We start from the raw sequence: 21495 nt of genomic DNA, 5'->3' as shown, positions 1-21495 counted from the left end.
CTAGGATCAAAAGCGTGACGCGAAGGCAGAGCGAAGGAACAACAGCGCACGAAGCGAGCCGAAGGCAGAGCTCAGACGTACTTCCACCGGAGGTAGCGGGCAAATTGTCCACAGGTTCACTCATAACGGCGATGCTGCGATGGCCGAGGCACGCAGCAAAGCAAGAAGGCATTCTGCAGTGTCTTCCAGTACAAACCAGGGTGACAAAAAGTAGAACAAAAACAAAGACCAGAGCTCAGAGCAGCATTTCACAGAGCTGGGAGCTGTAGCTGCTGCCCCTTTACAGCCCAGCTCTCCTGCCCAGCAGGCAGTCGTTGCCCATCTCCTGTTCCTCGGGAGCTTCCCGCTGCCCGGCCCAGGCTCGCACAGCTGCAGCAGGAAGGTAACAGGCAGCTGCCTCGCAAAGCCGAGCAGCACGGCAGCCGTACACACAGGTGGATCTGCTGGCGTCACTCGGCAGAATGACAGCCCGTTCCGCTCGTTTAAATGGAAAGGAGCTTCCTGTTAGCACTGATCCATTTCTGAGCTTACATTCACCACAGTTCTCGAGTAGCATTTTCCAGAAGGTATTGGATTAAAAACATCCTTATGTTTGTGTAATTAACGTTACCATGACAAAGCAGAATTAAGTAGTAGTACCTTATCTGCAAACTTAAAATAAAAAAGCCCAAATACAGCTATGCTAGAGAGCTTCTAAAAATGGTATTCAACCAAACGAGTCATATGAATAATCGAAGATATGTAATGAACAAAGTGCATTAAGATCCCTTCTGTTATATCACACTTCCCCACAGCCATAGGTTATCATGTAGTGTTTACACAGTAAAATTGTATTTTCCAAACTTCCCCACACTGCTCAGAGATGTCACCAACATATTCAACTCAAATACAGAAACATTAAACATTCTAATAAAATTAGCTTTATCTATATGTTCTGAGTACATACACAAACTACAAGTAAAAGGCAAGATACCAGAGTATGCATAGCTTCCAAAAGTGTATCTCAACTGAGTATCTTCCTTCCTCTGAAATAAATGTATCACGTCCATCTCAACAAGCCAAGCTTTGGGATCATGGCGTTTCATGTTATTTTGGAAACACAGTGAAAGATACAGAAGGGAGAATGAAATTTAGAGGACAAAAATAATCATATGCATTTAGAACACACATGCAGTATGCTCTGAGCTTCCCTGAAGAAAAAGTGCAACTCAGTGTATATACTGAAGCAAATCAAGAGGCAGTACACCTTTATTCCTTTGAAAAAATACTGTTCCTAAAAATACTCAGATGTCCTCTAAAGTTTGACTCTATGGAATTATCACTTTAAACTTACTCTTCATATGCAAAATATTTACACATTATAATCTCGCAGAATTTCTAATAAACTATATTATGTATACTTACACAAAACTTAATTTATATATAATACTATTATATCCTGCTGATCAAAACCCACCGCATGTACAGTAATTTACAGTGACAGAAGCCTCAAGCATCAGGACATTTCATTTAAAACAACAACATCAGAGTCCTCCACAAATTCAGAATTGCAAAATTTCCTGGATTGCTTGAATATCATTAAACTTATGAGAATATGCAAAATCCTAATTAAATATCAAGTAGCAAGGTCTGTCTGTCATAAGAAATGCTTGCAACTATTAAAAAATACCTGAAAAGAACAAGTTAAAGGTTTACAAAATGCCTCTGAAATGAAGACCAAAAACTAGAACTCAGTGGAAGGTTCAGTGTAAGTGCACACACTATATGCAAATCTCGTATACTGAAGTCCTTTAAATATTTAAGAATAAATTCATTAAACAAAAGTTAAATATACACTGAATGGCAAACTATAAATTTACAAGTTTTCAACAGTATTCAGAACTGATGTATTTTCTTCTTTTGCCTACTTTGGTATAAAAGCTCCTCTGAACAGGCACATTTATTTTTATAAGACGTACTCAAGCTTCAACACGATGGCTGTTGCTGGATATTTAAGTAATGTCCCTGTGGATCTGTTTTTAATTATATAAACCTTATTTAGAAATGTTTTGTCCTGTATTAATCCAAAAAGCCAACGCAGCCAACAGTGATAATTTGTAATATACTGCAATGCTCAGCAGTTAACCCAAACAGGACCTCTCAGAATCCAGAGCAACTGTCATCTGTTAAAAAAATACAATAAAAAAATAATTTCTTTTAATACCTACGGGGCTATCTGCACTGTTAAATTAAAAGTATATCCTTCCATCTTTTCATTTATTTTGAGGCAGGAAAATCTGGATTTCTCACACAACCAGAGCATTTTAAACTTTTTAACTTCTCTCTGAAATCTTGCCATGTAATTTATTTCTGGCTCACGAAGTCCTCAGCCGTATTCCTCGCAGGAATGGACACATGGCTGCTTCCACACGGTGTGAATATTCCTCTTTGTGTTAGTGTGCTTTATTCACAACATCCAAGACTGAGCATGAATTCCCTTGCAGGAAGAACAGACCTACAGCATAATAAATTAAAGCATTCTTACGAAAACAATAAATCAATTTCATTTCAAACTGTACCAGGCTTTCCAGAATAACTCTAAAGTACTCCATGACTACCAGTTGATTATTCCTGTTCCCAGCTTACAGGTTCCGAAAGGCACGTAATGGAAGAGCTGCTTTTGTTCTGAAGTCCTCCTCAAATGAAGACAGTCCAAAATACTTTGTTAGGACAATCTAACGTAAGGCATTAAAATACTCTTCTTTATACTCTAGATCTATGTTAAGCACCACTTGCTGTTACGATATAGAAAGAAGCCAGCGTTTTCTTCAAAACTGTGTTTGTACTTGGGACATCATTTGTGAGGGAGACGTTGACGAGGCCGATGAGTTGGATATCTTAGAGTTATTTGTGATCTGCAGTTCTTCAAGTCTCCTCATATAATCATCTCGCAATGCAAGGAGCTCCATGTAACGCTGCTCCACTGGATTCGGCTGCTAGGAAGAGATCTGCGTCAGTCCTTTATCACTGTAGTCCAAGTACATCTACACAAGATGCTCTAATATTTGTCTTCTTGGATTACCAACCTATTTTATTTCTATAACACAAGAGCCCTCTGGGTTCAAACTGTTTTCATCCAAAGGAAAATCTAGCTCTTCCTCAAAAATTGGTCAGAATTTCCCAGCAATTACTATCTAATAGGGTGTGTTTATATGGACATGATTATCCTCTCCACAGCTTTTCCCTTCTTGACTTAAAAGGTTTTAGATTGCAGAGTTGAAATGTTGTCTTCCCCAAAAAAATGGTTAGCCAGACTGAAGATCTTTGGCTCTGCTGATCAGATGAAGATGAAATCTTCAGTTTATGTAATTACCCTCACTGTTAAAGTTTACTTCAGTGCTTAAATAGTAACTTTGCAACTGTGTGTAAATGAATAAAATAAAGGCATAACTTTGTGACTTCTCAGAGCACACCACACTGCTCACAGCCTGAGTACCTTAACGATACCTATTTTAGCTTAGCTTACTTCACACAGATGCTCATAGCAGAGCTTACTTTGTTCTAGCTACCAGTGAAGGAGTTGCCACCGTTTCTCAATTAACCTCTCAGAGTTATTACAACAAAGTTGCAGGAGCAAATGTAAATATACTACCAGTTCAAAATCAGCTGAATCACTGAGTCTCACACGCAGCATTCCCTTGGCCCTCAGATAAGGGAGGTTATAAATACTGAAGCAGATGTGGAAGTATGATCAATGACTGAATCTAGCTAGTAGCAGGATGAGAGACGTAGGATTAATGATGCTGCTTGTGGCAGACCAGACTCTTCACTAGACACAAGTCTGATCCCCAGCATGCTTCTGTCACAGCACTAACACGGTCATCTCAAAAACTGACTTATGCCACACATTCACTACTCAAGATACTTAACATGAAGCCTAAGTTTCACGTGCAAGAGAATCATAGAGGTCTGCATTTCTACCAGGAAGCTACTTCCAAAAGCCATTCCTGAATAAAGGCAGAGAATTTCAAAGTAGATTTAGAAAATAGATTTACAGCTAATTTGCACGCACAATAATTCTTCACATTCTAAATTTAATCTCTGGATTCACTTTTTACAAAATGCCTTCATCCTCTGCAGCAAGCAACAGAAGGTTTAAATGAGAACTTGAAATTAAAACTGGCGACATACTTATAACAAAATACAGCATACTGTCTGGCTCTCTTATAGCCTCTGGAGTGCAGTAAATAATACGGATCAGCTGCAGAAGAGGAACTGCATTGCTTGAGAACTGATTCATTTCAGAATCTGGATAGTGAACTCTGCTTCTGTCAAAGAAATTGCCCATCTATCTTCTCCTGCTCAAAACTATGCAGCTTGTTGAGCAAGACAACTAAGTCTCTGAATGCTATCTTTATATGCCACACTGCCTAGATTTTTAGTGAGATTGTAACAAAGATTGAGCGTTCATATATCAAGAACAAACTTACACATAATTTGATAAAAGCGTTCCTAATCCGATTCCCTTGTAAAATTATCAATAATAGCTTTTCTTTTGTGTTTACACAGTGTGGTTGATGTTGGGTGAAAGTTTTAGCATAAGATAAACCAAAACTTATCGAAGTCATTAATACAGACAGCAGTTGTAGAAGACTAACTGAAAAGGTCATCTTACTTTGTAAAAGGCTCCGTATGCTCTGCCAGAAAAGGGAGAAAGAACTGGCAAATGCAATGAAGCATACTTGAGATGCCAACACTTCTACTCCCCAGGGTTCAATAAGCCCTAAGTCTTGTCATTCACCCTCCATTAACATCTAATGCCATTAAGAATGTACTCCCAAGGAAAGGGGACAGGAAGAATTTGAAGATGACTTGATAGTAAGCAGTGAAATCAGCTCCATGTTCTGAGATGAGTCGGGGGATTAAAAAAACAACAAAAAACCCCACCACTTAAATCAGCATTTTCATCTTTTTTCCTCCTCCCGCCCTTACAAATAGCATGTTAGGAAAAAGAAAAAAAAAGAAGAGCAGATAACAGATACTATTCTACATATCAGTTTTAGCACAAAAATCTACTTCCAGAGTCTTCAAACATTTTGTATTTTTCAGACAATTTGCTTACTTGTTGCCGGATCCTTGGGTTCCACCTGATGTAGTAACTGACCCAGAGCTCCAGGTGACGCATGCTGGCTACTGGATAGAGAGCTCGATTTAGTTCTTTGCTATAAAAAGGATTGGTGTACTTAGATTTTTCACTATTTATCAAAGACCACAATGATAACGTCTTCTCAGTCACTTTCTGAAAAGAAATCCAAATAAGAATTGTAAACATTTGCACAGAATCAGGAAAACCAAAAGAAGCCACAGTTACAGCCTAAAAATAACAGTTATATTTACTTAGAAGCACAGTAAGTTAAGAATATTTCTAATACAATAGAACAGTTTTTCACAAGTATTACAGCGACAGCATTTGAGCTACCAAAACCAAGGCATTTACCATGCAACTATTCTGCAACGGGAAAAAGGCCACTTCAAGAACACTAACATACAAGGAATATAACAAAATACAGTCAGCATTTTTGTCATCGTCTAGAGACAATGCAGCAATGCCATGAAACAATCAGTGGTACGACTGACCTCTTTTTCTCTAACAGACTCACTGTTGTACAAGAAAGTCCCAAAGCGGCAGCTGTACAAGTGATCCAGGATTGTAATCAGCAACTGTTCATTGAATTCAAAGGCTGTAGGAAACTAATAACAGAAAAAGCCAATTTGTTCTTTTGTTGCAAAAGCAGGGAATGTTTACAAACTAAAGAAGGCATTTAGAAGTCTGAATACATTTAAGAAAAATTAAAGATAATGCTTTCATTACTGCATAGCAGAATAAGTGTTCAGAAGTGGTGAACCTGCTCAAGCTAGCCATTAAGACCTCTGCACTCAAAGTTCTAGTTGCTTTTGTTTTCCAAAAAGAATACAGTGCTGAACTGTGATTAGATTTACAAGTAATAGAGAGAAAGATATTCACACTGCACACTTTATAGCGCAACATCATACAAGAAAAAGGTTTGGCTCCTAATTCCTGGCCCTAAGCAGATGAAATTGGCTGCTTCATTTCACTGCTTACTGAAGACATGTTTAAATCACAACCATCAGCACCTCCCAAGCTTCCTTTCCAAGCTCTGATGAAACAGCACTGTCCAGGTATTTGAAGAAACAGCTTCACAAGAAATGATGAGATGAAGCAAGCAGGCCCTACGCTAAGCTGTTGGTCACAATCTCCAGTAGCACTCCTTGCATGTGTGGACAGTGCCTGATATCAAGCAGCACAAGCACAGCTTATATAACCACTTGTAGAAATAGGCAAGAGAGGTGGCCTGGCTTAAAAGCAAATATGCTATTTCTAATAGGGCAGAGAGGTACCCTGTCCTCTTGAAATACTTTTTGATTGTGTAAAGATCGGAGTTTTGAATTCAGGAATCACTTAACAGCCTCACCACCTGCAGAATGGCATAACATACCTGCTTAGACATCTGCCACACACAGTCAATAAACTGCAGAAAGATGGGCGACCTGTCTGCATCAGCATGGTTTTTATCCCCGTGTCCTATTCTCTGAAATGAAGCAATGGAGCCTCTTGTTAACCAAAACAGCACATTTTATGGCCAATACACAACTGTTTCTTATTTTACAACAGAACAGAACCACTTCTGTAACAGAGCAACCTGTTTTCAGCATTAGTTATTGTATCATGGAGGAGAGACTGGGGGAACTACTGCAAAGTTATTGCAAAGATGTCCTGTTGTTAAAAAACAAAGTGCTAGTTAATGGAAAAACAGGATTATTCATCCTTAAAGCATTCTCTGGAGAACCTGTATCATAGGAACTATCTACACTATCTTCCCTGCCCATCTCCACACTTGAATCTGATGATAAAACCTGAGACAGATAGGGAACAGAACGGAGCTCAAAAAAATGTTCACATTCTTGACAGAAATTAATGCACATTTTACAAATTTGGATGAGCCACCTTATTCTGAGAAAGCATCCAGTGTAACAATCAAAGGAATTCTCCTCACAGACAAAAAATAGTAAGTTTGGTAAAAGCTATTTCCTTTCTTTTCACATTTAATAGTTGAAAACGGATTGGGAAACAGATTCTGCAACTCCTCTAACTCTACTTGAGCACACTTGCCTGGAGAATACCAAGGAAGAGCATGTGTGTTGAACTACAATGCAGTCAATCTGCCTGTAAGATAGCAGGCAGAATATGTCCTGAGGGCACAAATTGTAATGGTTTCATCACTTTTCTCTGTAATATCTAATGATGCACAAGATAACTTGAAATAACAGAGCTGAATGGCTGGAAAAGGAGGGAAACGAGAGACTGTAGCCAGAGTTAGTCAAGAGTAGTAAGTTACCAGAATAGCACTATAGGCAAAACACACAAACAGGTCCTCCTTGCCCTCCAGTTTTCACAGTTTAAATTAAGTGATATCTATTAGCAGTCTTACATGTGTTCAGTAAGGAAAGTCCACGTCAGCTGGAAGTTTGAGGATCTTGCTAAGGATTGGTATGGGCCTGAGTACCTTCTTGTTTGTAATTTATTTCACATCTCATAATTCTTGTAATAGAATTCATAATTAGAACAATGTCATTCCAGTTTGCAAGTTACGTTGCAAGCTGGATCCTGCAGTACATTCACTATACACAGGAAAGCTGGAGTAGGGGATCCTTTTCCCACAGCACAACTACTTGTGTGATAGAAAATATCATCAGGAATTAAGTAGTCAGCATCCAAACTGCAACTCTGGTAACATGAAACCTTCTATCAGCTAACTTGTTTTAGTCACTGAAACACCCAGTTCTTACTATTGATCTCAGTTCTAACAACTAGCAAACAATGCACAGCCTGCATAAACAAAGTATCTCCTGTTTGCATTATGAGTCTATTCCACAGACACTCCAAAAAAGAAACACATACATAGTAGCCAAATAGAAGTTTATAAGCTATTATTAACCATAAGCCTAATGTCTCAAAATACATAATACACCAAATATATATCAAAATACGCACCAAATCAAAATATGCAGTACTGCCAGAAAACAGCACATGGGTAGGGGAGTTGCTTTAACCATTCCCAAAGAGTACTACTTCAGTCAGCAAGTTGAGAAAAGAAACCAATTTGATTACTGTTAGCAGAGCCAGGCTATTGAAATCACCCTCGTTCTGCCAGTTAGTCAGACATGACCCAGAAGACTGAGCTAGTTACTTGGAAGGAGTCTAAGAGTCCTACTTAAGTAATAGAAGACAAACATTTTCTGTTGAGAGAAAGACTGCTCTGATTATCCAAACTAAAATTAACAGCTTAACACAGAATCCTAGGTGATTCAAGTTTATCCATAATGGTGAAATACACTTTTTTAAGCTTAGCATTAAATCATAACAATGTGCACTAAGCTACAAATCCCCTAGTGACACGGTCTAACTTTATCTGCATTATGACTAATATTTTACAGCGATAAGATAAAACATAACTAGAATTAAAAAAACAGGCCAGTGCTTCCTGAGGCTACACCAAAGCAGAACACTTCAAAGGTTTACCTCACATCACCACAAGATGCAGGCAAGTAGGTACAAAACTGGATTACAGCTGATACTCACAATAACCAAAATGCAAGTTTCCTAAAGCCTCGAGTTTCTAAAGCACCTTTAGAACAACAGATCAAAGACTGCTCCAACTTTTAAGCGTGCTTAGATGCTTGAAGTGATTCATGCTCAGTAGCAATACGTGAATTTTCAAATGACTGAGACACTCCTGTAAACGTAAAGTGGGCAGGAAACATACCCAGACGTGTATTTTTCCATTTCTTGATTTTTTTTTTTTTTTTTTTTTTTTTAGATTGCCCATTTTCCTCATTTTAGCCACAGTAAGTAATACCTGTAGAATATCCCACAGGACAAAATAATCTGTGTAAACCAATTCTACTGAGGGTGTGGAAACTTCTCACTTGGAATTACAAGGCTCAGAACCACCAAGTTACACCTACCAACTCATGCTTCCTGTCTGTGTAACACGGCACATTTCCCCTGGCCAGCCATTCTGCTTCCCCAGCTCCCTCATAAAGATCTCCTGCTAATAAGGTTAGCAGCCAAATTTGAGAAGTTCTGCTAAGAGGCTGAAGAGTTTCCTAGCACACTGGTGCCCCAGACTTTGCATTACACACAGGCTGAATACCTGCAGCTACAATTCCCCCTTATCTTTTAAATACCCAGAAAAAGACAGAACAGAACTAGAGTTGATATAACCAGTGACAACCTTTTAAGATCTATTATGACAACTTCTAGAACATTTGAGAAGTATTGAAAACATCACCCAATGCATTGCTCAGAGTTGCTCATCTGCCTCCCACAACATTTACGGTAGGCCACACATGGGAGAAGCAGGGATAGCGAAAGGAAAAAAGCCTCAAATCCCAACCCAATTTTATTTTTTTCGGAAATGGCTGGGAGGCCACCATAGAATCAATAATATCTCCAGCCGGAGGGGACCCACGAGGATCATCAAGTTTAACTCCTGGCCTAACCCAAAATTCAAACCCTATGTCTGAGAGTGTCATCCAAACTCTGTGAACTCCAGGAGGTTTGCCAAACCCTGCTCTGGGGAACCCACTCCATTTTTCTGCATTCTCGTTTTCTCTGCTCGATGAACACAGGAACACGAGCAATTCTGCATTTTTCAAAGGCTGCACGGGATGTGAATGATTAAAGCCAAACAGGTCCAAACAAAAAAAGCTCTGTTCATTTTTACTTAGATACATTTTTAGTCAGAACCTCCCAAAAATGAGAAGAGTTATCCAACCTTGCCACAAGGAGTAGTTTAACATTGGAAACATCATGTAATATTAATGTAGCACGGCCCTTGCAATCATCTTCCAGTTCTTACCGATGCAAATTTGTGTCCAAAGCTTATCCACTCTTTCTGCACCAGAACTTCAAAGCCTTCAATTGTTCTGTAGTAGCTGTCTAACATCAACATGGCCAGCGATGTCAGCTGCGCCGTTCGGTCCCAGCCATCACTGCAGTGAACCAGCACAGAGCTCCTTCCTGAGGACACCTTGTCTGCCACTTGAATCGCTCCTGTCAAGACGAGCTAACAAAGAGGAACAGGCGCCAAACAATAAAGGGGATCAGCGTTATCATTCTAACAAAAGTAAATTGATTTCTTTTTATCTGCAGAGAATCTACATTGATACTGTTTCCATTAAAAGACCTAACGGGAAAAGAATCTTCTAGGAGATAAAGTAAATTTATTACATAAAAATAGAGGAACAAATTGGTTCCCTAATGCCTTAGTAAGATCTAATTTATCTCACCTGAAATTCTTAAAAAACGGGACAGAAAACAGTAACCTTGATAAACTGAAGAACATAAGCTTCTTTTTTAAAAGGAGAGGATTTTCCATTGGAATTATTCTCTAAAAACTTTGTATTTCATTTGGCTCTTCCCTTTGAACTAAATTACTGAAGTATCTCAATTGTTAGAAAAAGGCACTTCTACCCTTCTAATAGGCTTATTTTCTAAATATTAACTTAAAATGAAAATGTTAAGTAGGATTCATTACATACTGCTCTAATAATTCTGCACAGCTGTACTTGATGTAAAAAGTTCAAAGTTCAATTAGTAACTGAGTACTTTATTTAGCTAAAAGAATATAGAAGATTTCCAAATAAATTCAGTTAGTTTTATCCTTTATTGCTAACAAAATAAATCAGTTCTCACGTGCACAGACAATCAGACTGACAATGCATCCTTTTAATTATTAAAGACTAACGTCTGACATGAGGCTGATAAAAGTTAATCTTCCCTTACTGTTGGTAAGTTATTAGACCATGTAACATACTTTAAGATGAAGTGGACCAAAATGATACAAAATTCAATAGCAAGCTGAAATTGAGTAACGCTGGTTTTTGTAGTTCAAATAGTCTTGATAGAAAACACACACTATTTCGAGATTTAATACCAAGACAGATACATCGTGTTTGGACAAGCATTTCAAAGAAACAGCTAAAAATCACCTTTATATGTTCTAACCAGTGGGTTGATTCCAGACTTGACAACCAGTGTGACTCTTCCACGTTAGGATAAACAATGTCCTTCAACTTCTTCAGAGATTCCCTCATGACATGAATATTATGAATGTCCAAGAAGAAAAGCTCCGCGTTGGGATATGCGTCTTCACTTTCGTATCCCCCTCCAGTCGCCTAAAAACAAGAGATGTTAAATTAACTTCAGTCATACACACACAGTTGTAGCTGTATTTTAACAGAGGAACTACGGATGGATACTTTGTTGCCTAACTAGAAAATGAAGTATAATTTCACTTAGTTGCTTGCTTGCTTAAAACATCAGTCTCAGTGCAGAAAACATAATGCTTCCATTCCTGCAAAAGGACAAAATGTAAGCATACAGTAGATGACCAGAAAGGCATTCAAACTACCCTCAGTCCCTTCAAAACCTCAGGGAGTAACCCTAAAAAGGGAAGCTGTTCATACCATTGGGCCTGGAAGCCTCTGAATAAGATTGAACTGGGCAGGTTAAGTACAGTGGGCTGGTGTTGCATCAGCCATGACTCAGAGAGCTTTCAGAATAAAAGGCATCTGTACCTTCCTTATTACTTTTAAGACTCACTGTGGTAAACAGGTTCTCCTTGACAAACATTACAACATCAACAGTTTTTCTTCATTTCTGTTTACTTTTCCCACAAGAGATTAAGCAAACTTACGATTCTGAATACAAAAGAAATCAACTTTCTTCCCTGGCAAATTATAAAGGTTAAATTAAAATGTAGAGTACATCACACAAAGCTGCAGTTACTTGTAACATACCACATCAGCACTTCCTGGGAATAAAAGTGCTGATATCTTTGCTTCTATGCTAAATAGACAGAAATTCAATCAAAAGGATTTTTCTACTTCTGTATACCAGTAATTTAAACAAGAGCAAATCTTACATGTTGCAGTGCAAATTTGCTATAAAAAGATAAACCTTCATTGTGCTTACACTGTCTAGTTATTAAATACTAAAGTTGAACTGATACTGAAATGCATGAAAACAGTAAGAAGTTTGGCCAAGTAGAATTTTAGAGTTTACTTGAGATTAAGTATAAGTTAAATTTAAGAATGAAGTTTAAGAATATTAGCATCAGCCTTTAAGAAGTAAAAATATTGAAGTTTACTTTAAAGTAACTTTCCTAGCATCATTTTTTATTACTGAAGACTACATGTTACATCGTTAAGAAACTGAAGAATCACAAAAATCAAACAGAAGTCTATTAGACTGCTGCTTTCTCAAAGCATTTCTTCACCACCATAGCAGAGGATGCATGTGGTGACAAAGGAAGGACAAAAACCACACTTATTTTAGGACAATACCACACATGAGATCTTCTGAAGGTAGCTGCAAAATCAAAGTGTTTCCTACAGGCAGGAAAGACGTGCCATGCCATTAATTGTGGTAAATAATTACTGTGTTTATAAGCCATTACTGCTTCCAATTTCACATCAGACAACAACCTAAAGTACAGTGCAGCCTTTTCCCATTAGTACCACCTACATTTCTATTCAGTCACATCACATCTCTCTTCAACACTCTCCATCTCCTTCCTCAGGTGCGTGGCTATTCTCAGAGTTACCAGGCTCTTGCTAAAGGAAGCAATAACTATTTATCTCTTTCCTTTGAGCATCCTGAAGCACAAGGATAGAACGACTGCAATTTTAGCATTAGGTCTGCAGCAATTCCTCCTTACTATTCAATTCTGACTAGTAATGTACTGAGAAGACAAATGCATAAATACTGCACAGCAAGATTTTGCTGAGACTAATGTTCACAGCTAATGAAAGAGATGGTTTTTTTCCAGTCCAGATCAACACAGCCTTACACTTTAAGTCATTGTCTCTCAGATCCAGAAATGCACCCTACAAATTTTAGCACTAATATATAATGTTTCATACTCAGCTATATCAGGAGTTTTGGTTAAAATACATGGGTGAAATATACAGACCACTTTAAAAAGCTGAAAACTACGCACAAATCTTCAATAAGAAGCATAAATGTAGAAAGCTTGGCCATAAAACATCTTTGAAGCAACTACAGTAAGCGTTTAAGTTTCTCTAAGAACTGGAGAAAGAAAAGTTAATTACAAGAAGTGACATTCCTTCCACAAGGCAAACAGTTACCAGGCTCTAACCAGAAGGGTGATGCTTTGTTCAACCCCAAAAATTCACTATTCAGAACACAATGCCATTTGTTGAGTAAAACACAAGCAACAGACACACCCTCAAAATACAGCCTATCAATTTAAAATCTGGCTAACAACCCTAGGAAAGAACATATCGTACATTCTTCCAGAAGCAAAACAAGCCTCATTAGTTACTGAAGGAACCGTATCCTCAATTACAGAGGAGAGAACTGTAAAAGTATACATTTGTGTTTGAGTAACAGAGCAAAATCTGAAATTATTGTTCTTCTATAACTGTAAACAAGTTAACATTTACTGCATACAAGCCTCCTAGAGACAAACAAGTTCCCTTCCTAATATTCTGAGTACAGACACTGAAGATTCATTCCACTTCATTAATATTTATTTTGTGCCGGAAAAAAAACCTATTCAGAAGCTAGAATTCCTTCTCTCCTAAATAAGCAAACTCACTGTGTCACTGAGATCTCAAGCCTTCCTGAGCTCACCTGTCTCATGCTTTTGCTGCACAGAATCACAGTTCACTAGTAAGTACCAGAGCTTGTTCTCTTCACTTGCACCTGAAGCTTATTGGTAACAGACTACTGTAGAATCATAGAACAGCTTGGATTGGAAGGGACAAAGATGATCCATTTCTGGCTTCCTGCAGACAGAGTTGCAGACCACTCATCCAGGCACCAGCTCAGGCAGCCCAGGGCTCACCTGGCCTTGGACACCTCCAGGGATGGGCACCCACAGCTCTGGGTAGCAGTGCCAGGGATCTGCCACCCTCTGAGTAGAGAATTTCCTCCTAGTACCTAACTCAAATTTCCTTCTTTTAGCTTAAACCCATTCTTCTATGTCCTAATACTATCAGACTGTGTAAAAAGTCACTTTCTCTCTCCTGTTTATAAGCTTTGTAAGTACTGGAAAACTGTGACGAGGTCTCCCTGGAGCCCTCTCTTCTCCATTACGAACAAGCCCAGCTCCTGCAGCCTGCCCTCACAAAAGAGGTGCACCTGCCCTCTGAGCACCTTTGTGGCCTTCCTCTGGGCCCTCTCCAAGAGCTCCAGCTGGCCTGGACACAGTGCTGCAGATGGCCTCAGGAGTGCAGAGAAGAGGGGACCATCACCCCCCTTGCCCTGCTGCTGCCTCTCTGCTGCTGCAGAGGTAGTAGACTAGGGCACTACTGGCATTCCGGGCTGCAGGCACACATTGCTGGATCTTGCTGAGTCTTCCACCCAGTAGGACACCTAAGTTATAGTCAAGGACTTCAAGAAGTCCTTCAAGACTATCACAGTACCTGAGAGGGAAGCAGGTGCATCGACATACGAAGAAAGAGAAATAAATTTGTGCCTTTCACTTCCACAGCTTAACTAGAGTTTCTATAGAAACACGGAGCACAATTATGCCTGCAGTGCTTTATGGCAAATACAACACTGACCAGCATTATCTGATCATGACTGAACAATCCAGACCTCACCAGGGTGGGGTAGGAGGGCTGGAGAAAATAAGTTACAGGTTAAATAAGTTTAATTCTGACCCCATTTAGGATTTGATTACAGATTTGAACAGACAATCATTTTGTCAAATGGAAGTACTTTTTGTAATTGCACTTATCAACAGGTACCTATAAAAGAATCCAAGTGCTCAGGATTATGCCCATACTCTTTAGATTGTAAACCAAATGTTAATGATCATTTTCTCTTTATTTGCTGCATGCTTGGCTAAGTCTGCAGTGGTTTGTGCAATGGTTAAGAACCAAACAAAAGGATGCCTACCAATGAAATTTGCTTTACATACAGCTTTTTCAGGATAGAATTTACTCAGATGATGCAAGGCTATGCTTGACTAATAGCACAGGGTAGAGCATCCTGAAATCCATATTTACCGCATACAAGCCTCCTAGAGACAAACAAGTTCCCTTCCTAATATTCTGAGTACAGACAGAAGGGTCTTAAGACAGCAGGGTCTTAAAACCCTGCTCATGACCTACTTTAGGCACTCATGTTCTTTTATGGTCTTAAGCCTCATTATTTTGATTATGTAAATTTATCTACAGTAAGATTTTCGCTGTTTTGAACAACCTCTCCAAAGAAAACTTGAAACTAAGTCCCCACTGCATCTTCCTTCACAAGTAAGGCTACTGCACAATCTGATTACCTTGTTTGCAACTGCATTGACATTGGGTCTAGCATCATAGATGGTCAGCTTTGAGATCTGCCCGTTAGCCTCTCTGATGATATCAAGGTACCTTTCGTCGTCTTTATTTCGCTTCCCACTCATTCCAACCAGGGGCTGACTGCAGCGCATGATAACAGCTTGATTCTCTGGATGAATCCACGATAGAACCTAGTTACATCCCCAGAAACATATTAGAAGAAATAAATTTCACTGCAAGCTCTAACTTAAAAATCACATTCCTTAAATATAGGTAATATAAAAGTTAACTGGTCGTATTTTGTTTCTTCAAAAGTTGGTTCCCAAACATCTCTAATTTCCCCAACTTTCATAAAATTTAATACACTCTGAAAGAGCTCATTCTTTTACATATTTACCTTTTACTGAAGTTAAATGCATTAGATTTTACAAGCACATTTTTCCTATGTGTTTTAACTTGTGCAATTAATTCTGAGGCCTTCTGGCAGTAGTTTGAATGTTTCCCATTGTCCTCAAGGTGTATTTTGTTCCTCAGCCCCCTTTACAAAGAAGAGATTCTGAGGCACAGTGCCTGCTGCCTTCACTGCTTTGCAGCCCTAGGAACAGATTCTAACCATGCAAGAAATTAAAGATGGGCATTCTAAGAAGTGGGCAACAGTTTACCTCCGTGAGCTATGAAGAAAGAATATGCTCACCCAATCTGACAAAGTTTAAAGGGTAAAAGAACATGAGAGGAAAAAAAAAATCTTTCAGAAGCATTCACTCCTAAAATAATCTTCAGTTACACGTCTAGAAACAAAATGTGTGAGGATTAACATGATTGTAGACTTCCTGACAAGAGTAAAATTATTATTAGCAAGGAAAGTATTCTGACTGTAAGTGCTAAAAGCCCTGACATGCATTTGAGGTAGAGATGATCAACAGCTAGGTTTTAAGAACTATATACATATACTATATACAAGTACACAAAATGAAATAGTGTACTTTACTGTCTATAATCCGTGTATATGTGCAACATATATACACATATATACAGTAAAAAAAATATAATCCTAGCTTGTCAGCAAATACAATCCAATAAGTATTCACTATTTTTGATTTGCTTGATATTAACTGAGATTCAAGACAGCTTTCTTAAAGCCTCTTGCATGTTTGTCAAATTGAAACATTAGATAGAAGAGACTAAAAAAAAAAAAAAAAGGTAGAGAATATTTTCTACAGTTCTGTAAAAAGCTGCTGTAAAAAATTCTTGTTTCTCAAAGTATTTTAGAACAGAAACACACCCAAAGAGTCAAATGGGTTTGCCTTACATTCTACAGCCCACATTAAAATTAGACAGGACTAAGAAGCCCAAGAACTCACTATAGAGACTACGCATGAGGTTTTGTTTTAGGGCTGACCACTGGAACTTTAAATACCATGCACTGCTTAGCCATGGGAAGGATAACATTTGCTGTCCAAGAGCATCCAACAATAGCAATAAGCAGTACAGATGACTATCCTAGGCTCACACCTCATTAAGAAAAAGGAATCTGCAACACCAGCAGCTGTTACTGGACAAGTCAAGTGAAAACCAATGAAGGTGGAATGCATCGCTGTCATGGGGGATAACAGAAATGGGTCTTGGCCATCACATTAGCTCCAAGGAGTAAAAACCAAACCATCAGCCAATCAAAGCTACTTTACTGTAATCATTTCCAAAGAAACATTCTCTGCGTCATGTTCAGCCAAATGCTGTTTGGCTGTGTGCTTAGAACTAGCTATGCTGCAGGCAGTTTCATCACGCAATTAATACTCACCGGAATTCTATTTCGGGATCTAAAGGCGGCAACTTTCTTGAGGTCATCATCCGTTGCATTGTATGGCACCACGAGGAGGGATGGATATGTGTCACACAGCCCATAATGTTCATTAATAAAGGTTACTCGCCATCGTTCATTAGGGAGTCCCTAGAAGGGAACAAAGCTCTTCAACATGTATTCGACTGTACAACTAATGATCTGTCCTCGAACTTCATGGTGTTCCTGCAGCCACATGGTGGCAACAAGCTCCCAGTGTAACCCAACTATGGCACTGCTTCAAAACAATAGATGGGGCTAGGGAAAGAAAATTACTTTCTCTTCTCCCTCAAAGTACTGGCTTTCTATTTTGGCTGCTAAAAGAGATTATGGCCCTGAAAAGAGGGAGGGAAGAAGTCTGATCTCAGTCCTTTCTTCCTTGTAGTCCGACACTACCCTCAATTAAAAAAAAACAACAGTAGGAAGGCTGCCCTGAATGTAAGAAATAACAACATTTAGTCAGTCTGCTCAGTAAGTAGACTGCAAACAGCACTCAGGAAATTGAGAAAGACTGATCAGCTCACCTCATATGCACATATAATAGAGTTTGGGCAGGCATTTGTATTTTAACTTTGAGATTTTGGGCCTCTACCTTGAACCAAATAGATCACATGAAAGCCTGGATATGCCTTATCCCATTAAAAATTGTAGAGAAAAATAAGGATGTCCTTTCTTCTCACTGTAGTATTTAAAGCAAAAAAAAACCAAAACCATCCAATAGTATGACTACTGCACGAGTTAAACAAAATTAAGCGTCATCCCGTTTTGCTAATGTTTTTCCACAACCATTGTAAGAGCAAGGCAGAATACTCACAGGCATAAATCACTTATTTAAGCAATGCTATTTCTGTAAAGATTTTTTAAAATTATTATTATTATACTCCTGACACTTTAGCTGCATACTTTCACTTTCACCCCCCACTCCCCCTCCAATGTGCTTAACAGAGGCACACTGTAAGTAGTACTAACGCAACTTCTCTCAAAGAGCAAACCCTGATCTTCCTATGAGATTCTAATTTCATTTTAATCCTAACTCTTCCAGCATTTTGTTTCTTGCATTCCTACTTTCTCCAATTCTCAGCTCCCCCTGCTCCAAAAGAGCAATCCAGAAAAAAATAACTCTTCTATGCTAGGTTTCTGATATGAAAGGACCAGGCAAACGTGACTTAAATAACTCACTTGTCTCCTGTATTCAGACATTGGATTGTACACCATCCATCCATTTTCAGAGAACTTTTCTTCATTTGCAAAGGCAAAAAAAAGCTGCAGGATGCAAAAGAAGCTTATTACACCAAACTGACTGAAGATGACAAAGGCTCATCATCAGTTACACTCTAAGGTCCACCATGAAACATGACCAACTTCCTTACCAACCTTCACTCTACCCCACTTAAATTTGAAACAAAAGACCACAAAGCCAAAAGCAAGAAATAAGAAACAATGCAAACACATTAATGAAATACGAGTTAGTTTCTTCCTCATATTTCATATCCTCTGTAAATAAAATGTCGTCTTCTCATCAAGATTTCTCCAACAGGTACAGATGCAATTACTAATGAAAGTATTAGGTACTAAATTGAAAGTAGCAAGCATTTTACACTCCATCTCCAAGCGACTCTTACTATCTGAAATCTCATTTACTGTAACAATCCATGAAGATTAAAAAGGTGCCAGTGAAACTGAAACCAAGTATGTTGGTGGTTCCACCTACTTTCACTTTTCTGTTGCCACTCTCCAGTCTCTTTATAAAGCACAGCATCGTTACTCAGGATTCTAACAACTTCCTCATACCTTGGAGCTCATTTCTCCTTCTCCCAAGCAGGCTGCACTATCTAACTAATCCTTTTTTGCTTGGTTTGTTTTTACAGCTTATCATGAAAACCAAAGCAGTGTTTATTCTAGGAATCTCCCTCACTGAAAAAAAAAAAAATTTCATAGCTTATGAATTCTTTGGATGCCAACTGGAGCATGAAACTAAGATATTGCACAACACAGCAGAAAAGCATTTGCTGTCCCGAGCTAACAGAGAAACACACAAAGCATTCACGAGCCCCTCATAATTTGCACCAACACAGCTGAAAGTCTCCTGGCTACTCAAAGACATTAACAGAAGGAACTGAATGCTGAACATCCCAGAACTCTATCATTTGCACAGGAGCTGACCTGAACAGACAAGAAGTACAGGAAACGTAGCAAAAAGAAGCAGAAAGAGCCACGTGGTTTTAAGGTGCCATGATCACCATGCAAAGCTTCACAAATGCACATGCAGGTTTCTTTAGATTTTATGAAGGCAGCAGCAATGGCTTACAGCAATTCTCATTAGCCTACTAAGTTTAAACAGCACACAGTTTTAATCCAAACATAAAACAATCCCTCTGAAGTAAGTTTTTCCCTTGTATTGCAAGCCAGCAGGCATTTTAACAGGAAATTACTGTGAACAAGAGAGTTTATCCTGCTAAAATTCTAAAATAAACCACTGTTTTATAGCAAATGCACTCCCTGGCAAGTTTCTAAAAGTGAACACAGCATTCTGAATTTGAGTCTTCTCTCATTTAAAGATTGACACCTTGTTCGTCAGTGAATATTAGATTCCTCTGGTTAACTACCCTGTTATCAAATGGGCTGGAAGTAGAGATAAAGAAAGGAAAAGAGTAGACATTGATTGCATCAGACAAAATACTTCATTAAAAGAAAGCAAACAGAAAAACTGCAAAAAAAATTATCTGCAAACCAGAAATACAGCAATACAGGAGTAATGCTATCTACAGCTGTAATGCAGCTCATTAACCTAACTGTTAATAAATAGTTCCAGGAAAGAACCATCTTGTCCTCCCCAAAGGAATTTGCTACATCCCAAATAGGAACTATGCTAAGAATTCACCAAGAAACCAAAGAGACCAAGGAGAAACTTACAAAGAAAACAGAAAAACTGGAATAACAACAGATGACTAAAAGATGTCTCAAAGGCATGCATGTATTTTAAGTTGCTACTCACTGTGAATTTCTCAGTGACAATTTACAAATTACCCTGCTTAATCCCCGATACATAAAACTCGTGTTAATTACAGTACACTACAATGGCTCTTACACAGGAGATTGTACAAAAAAAGAAAATCAAGAAACTAGCAGCAGCTAAATTTATGAGTGTTCTACTGATCTTTATACAGTAAAAGAGAAGAACAAGAGTTAAATGTGGGAAGATGAGTTTTTTCCCCTCCCTATTTCTAATTTACCAGTTTACACTTTTCATAAATAAACCACAAGGCTTTAGCTTAGTGAAAAAGCTGATGGTTTCTCAGTGTGTTTGAAAACAAAGGTACCATCGTCCTCGACTTCAGCGTGTCATTACTGCAACTCAGCTGGCTGCATTCTACCTGCATGAGCATGAAAACTAAGATGCTGTAGTGTTTACACACTTAACATCATTTCTGAGAAATGGTAACCTTACCATTATTACACTGAGACTGTGTGAGACATTCAGAATGAAGCCTCAAAAGACATTTCTTAGCGCTCTATCAGACAGGCCCCTGTCCCAGGTCTCACTGCTACCTCAAAATCATCCTTACAGACCCAAAAAGAACACAATCTGACTCTCAGGTGCATGGAAGTTACCAGGAGAATTAGTTACGTCCAGAGCAAGAGCTGGAAGTCAGACAGACGTCTATGGTGTCTCTCATCAAAACCAGCAATCCCACAGAACTCACAAGGTTAGAAATCAATACATGTTGTGTAGGCATTACCATTGTGTATAATCTCATTTAAAAAGGTGATGTAGCTTCAAGATAAGATCAGGAAGTGAAGCAGCTGCTATTCAGAAACAGAGCGACAGAGGCTAAATATATCTCACCTTCTGTAGGGTACTACAGATGCATAACACTGCTTTATGGTTGTTTTGTTTGTTGTGTTTTAAAATGTTTAAAACCACTATTTGAGCAAGGATTTTCTTCCAGTTATCATAACATTGCAAATGCACTATAGGTCTATGAACAGCATCTGTTTGCTCCACATCAACTAGGCTGTGAGTCAGATGAGCTACCAGATATTACAGTTAGTGAACCCAGCCTAAAACTGGAGAGCCAAGAACAAGCTTCTGCGAGTAAGCACAAAGGACAACACTGAGATTAACAAACAGTTGAGTGGAGACTTGTCATTTATTATAGGCTTTCAAACAATTTTCAGCTTTTGGGGTGGTAAAAGAGCAAAACCTTGAAATTAATAAGCACATACCATTCAGAAATAATGTTTCAGGCTGTATTTACCTACCATTTGGATAAGCAGCAGAC

The 21495-nt window shown here is 38.6% G+C and overlaps 2 protein-coding genes across 6 annotated transcripts in view; both read right to left on the bottom strand.

Annotated features, from left to right (window-relative positions):
* MTMR1 (myotubularin related protein 1) overlaps positions 1-21495 on the bottom strand; it is a 74261-nt gene that overhangs the window by 32847 nt on the left and 19919 nt on the right. The gene's annotated exons all lie outside the window — the stretch shown is intronic.
* Positions 810-21495, bottom strand: part of MTM1 (myotubularin 1) — a 39994-nt gene continuing 19308 nt past the window's right edge. For 4 of the 5 annotated variants that reach the window (XM_052673131.1, XM_052673132.1, XM_052673133.1 and 1 more), the window contains 9 exons: positions 18392-18475; positions 17174-17323; positions 15378-15566; positions 11056-11241; positions 9924-10130; positions 6498-6590; positions 5617-5730; positions 5102-5278; positions 810-2975 (listed from right to left, as the gene is read on the bottom strand). In XM_052673131.1, the coding sequence (XP_052529091.1) occupies positions 2808-2975; positions 5102-5278; positions 5617-5730; positions 6498-6590; positions 9924-10130; positions 11056-11241; positions 15378-15566; positions 17174-17323; positions 18392-18475 (1368 nt within the window). In that variant the 3' untranslated portion in view covers positions 810-2807. The remainder of the gene's footprint in view (positions 2976-5101; positions 5279-5616; positions 5731-6497; positions 6591-9923; positions 10131-11055; positions 11242-15377; positions 15567-17173; positions 17324-18391; positions 18476-21495) is intronic. The other variant, XM_052673135.1, reaches the window with a different exon arrangement.

This window comes from Tympanuchus pallidicinctus, unplaced genomic scaffold (assembly GCF_026119805.1).
Source record: "Tympanuchus pallidicinctus isolate F22 unplaced genomic scaffold, pur_lepc_1.0 scaffold13, whole genome shotgun sequence".
Taxonomy (NCBI): Eukaryota; Metazoa; Chordata; class Aves; order Galliformes; family Phasianidae; genus Tympanuchus; species Tympanuchus pallidicinctus.
The sequence above is the reverse complement of the archived record's forward strand: the minus strand, read 5'-3'. Positions and strand labels throughout refer to the sequence as shown.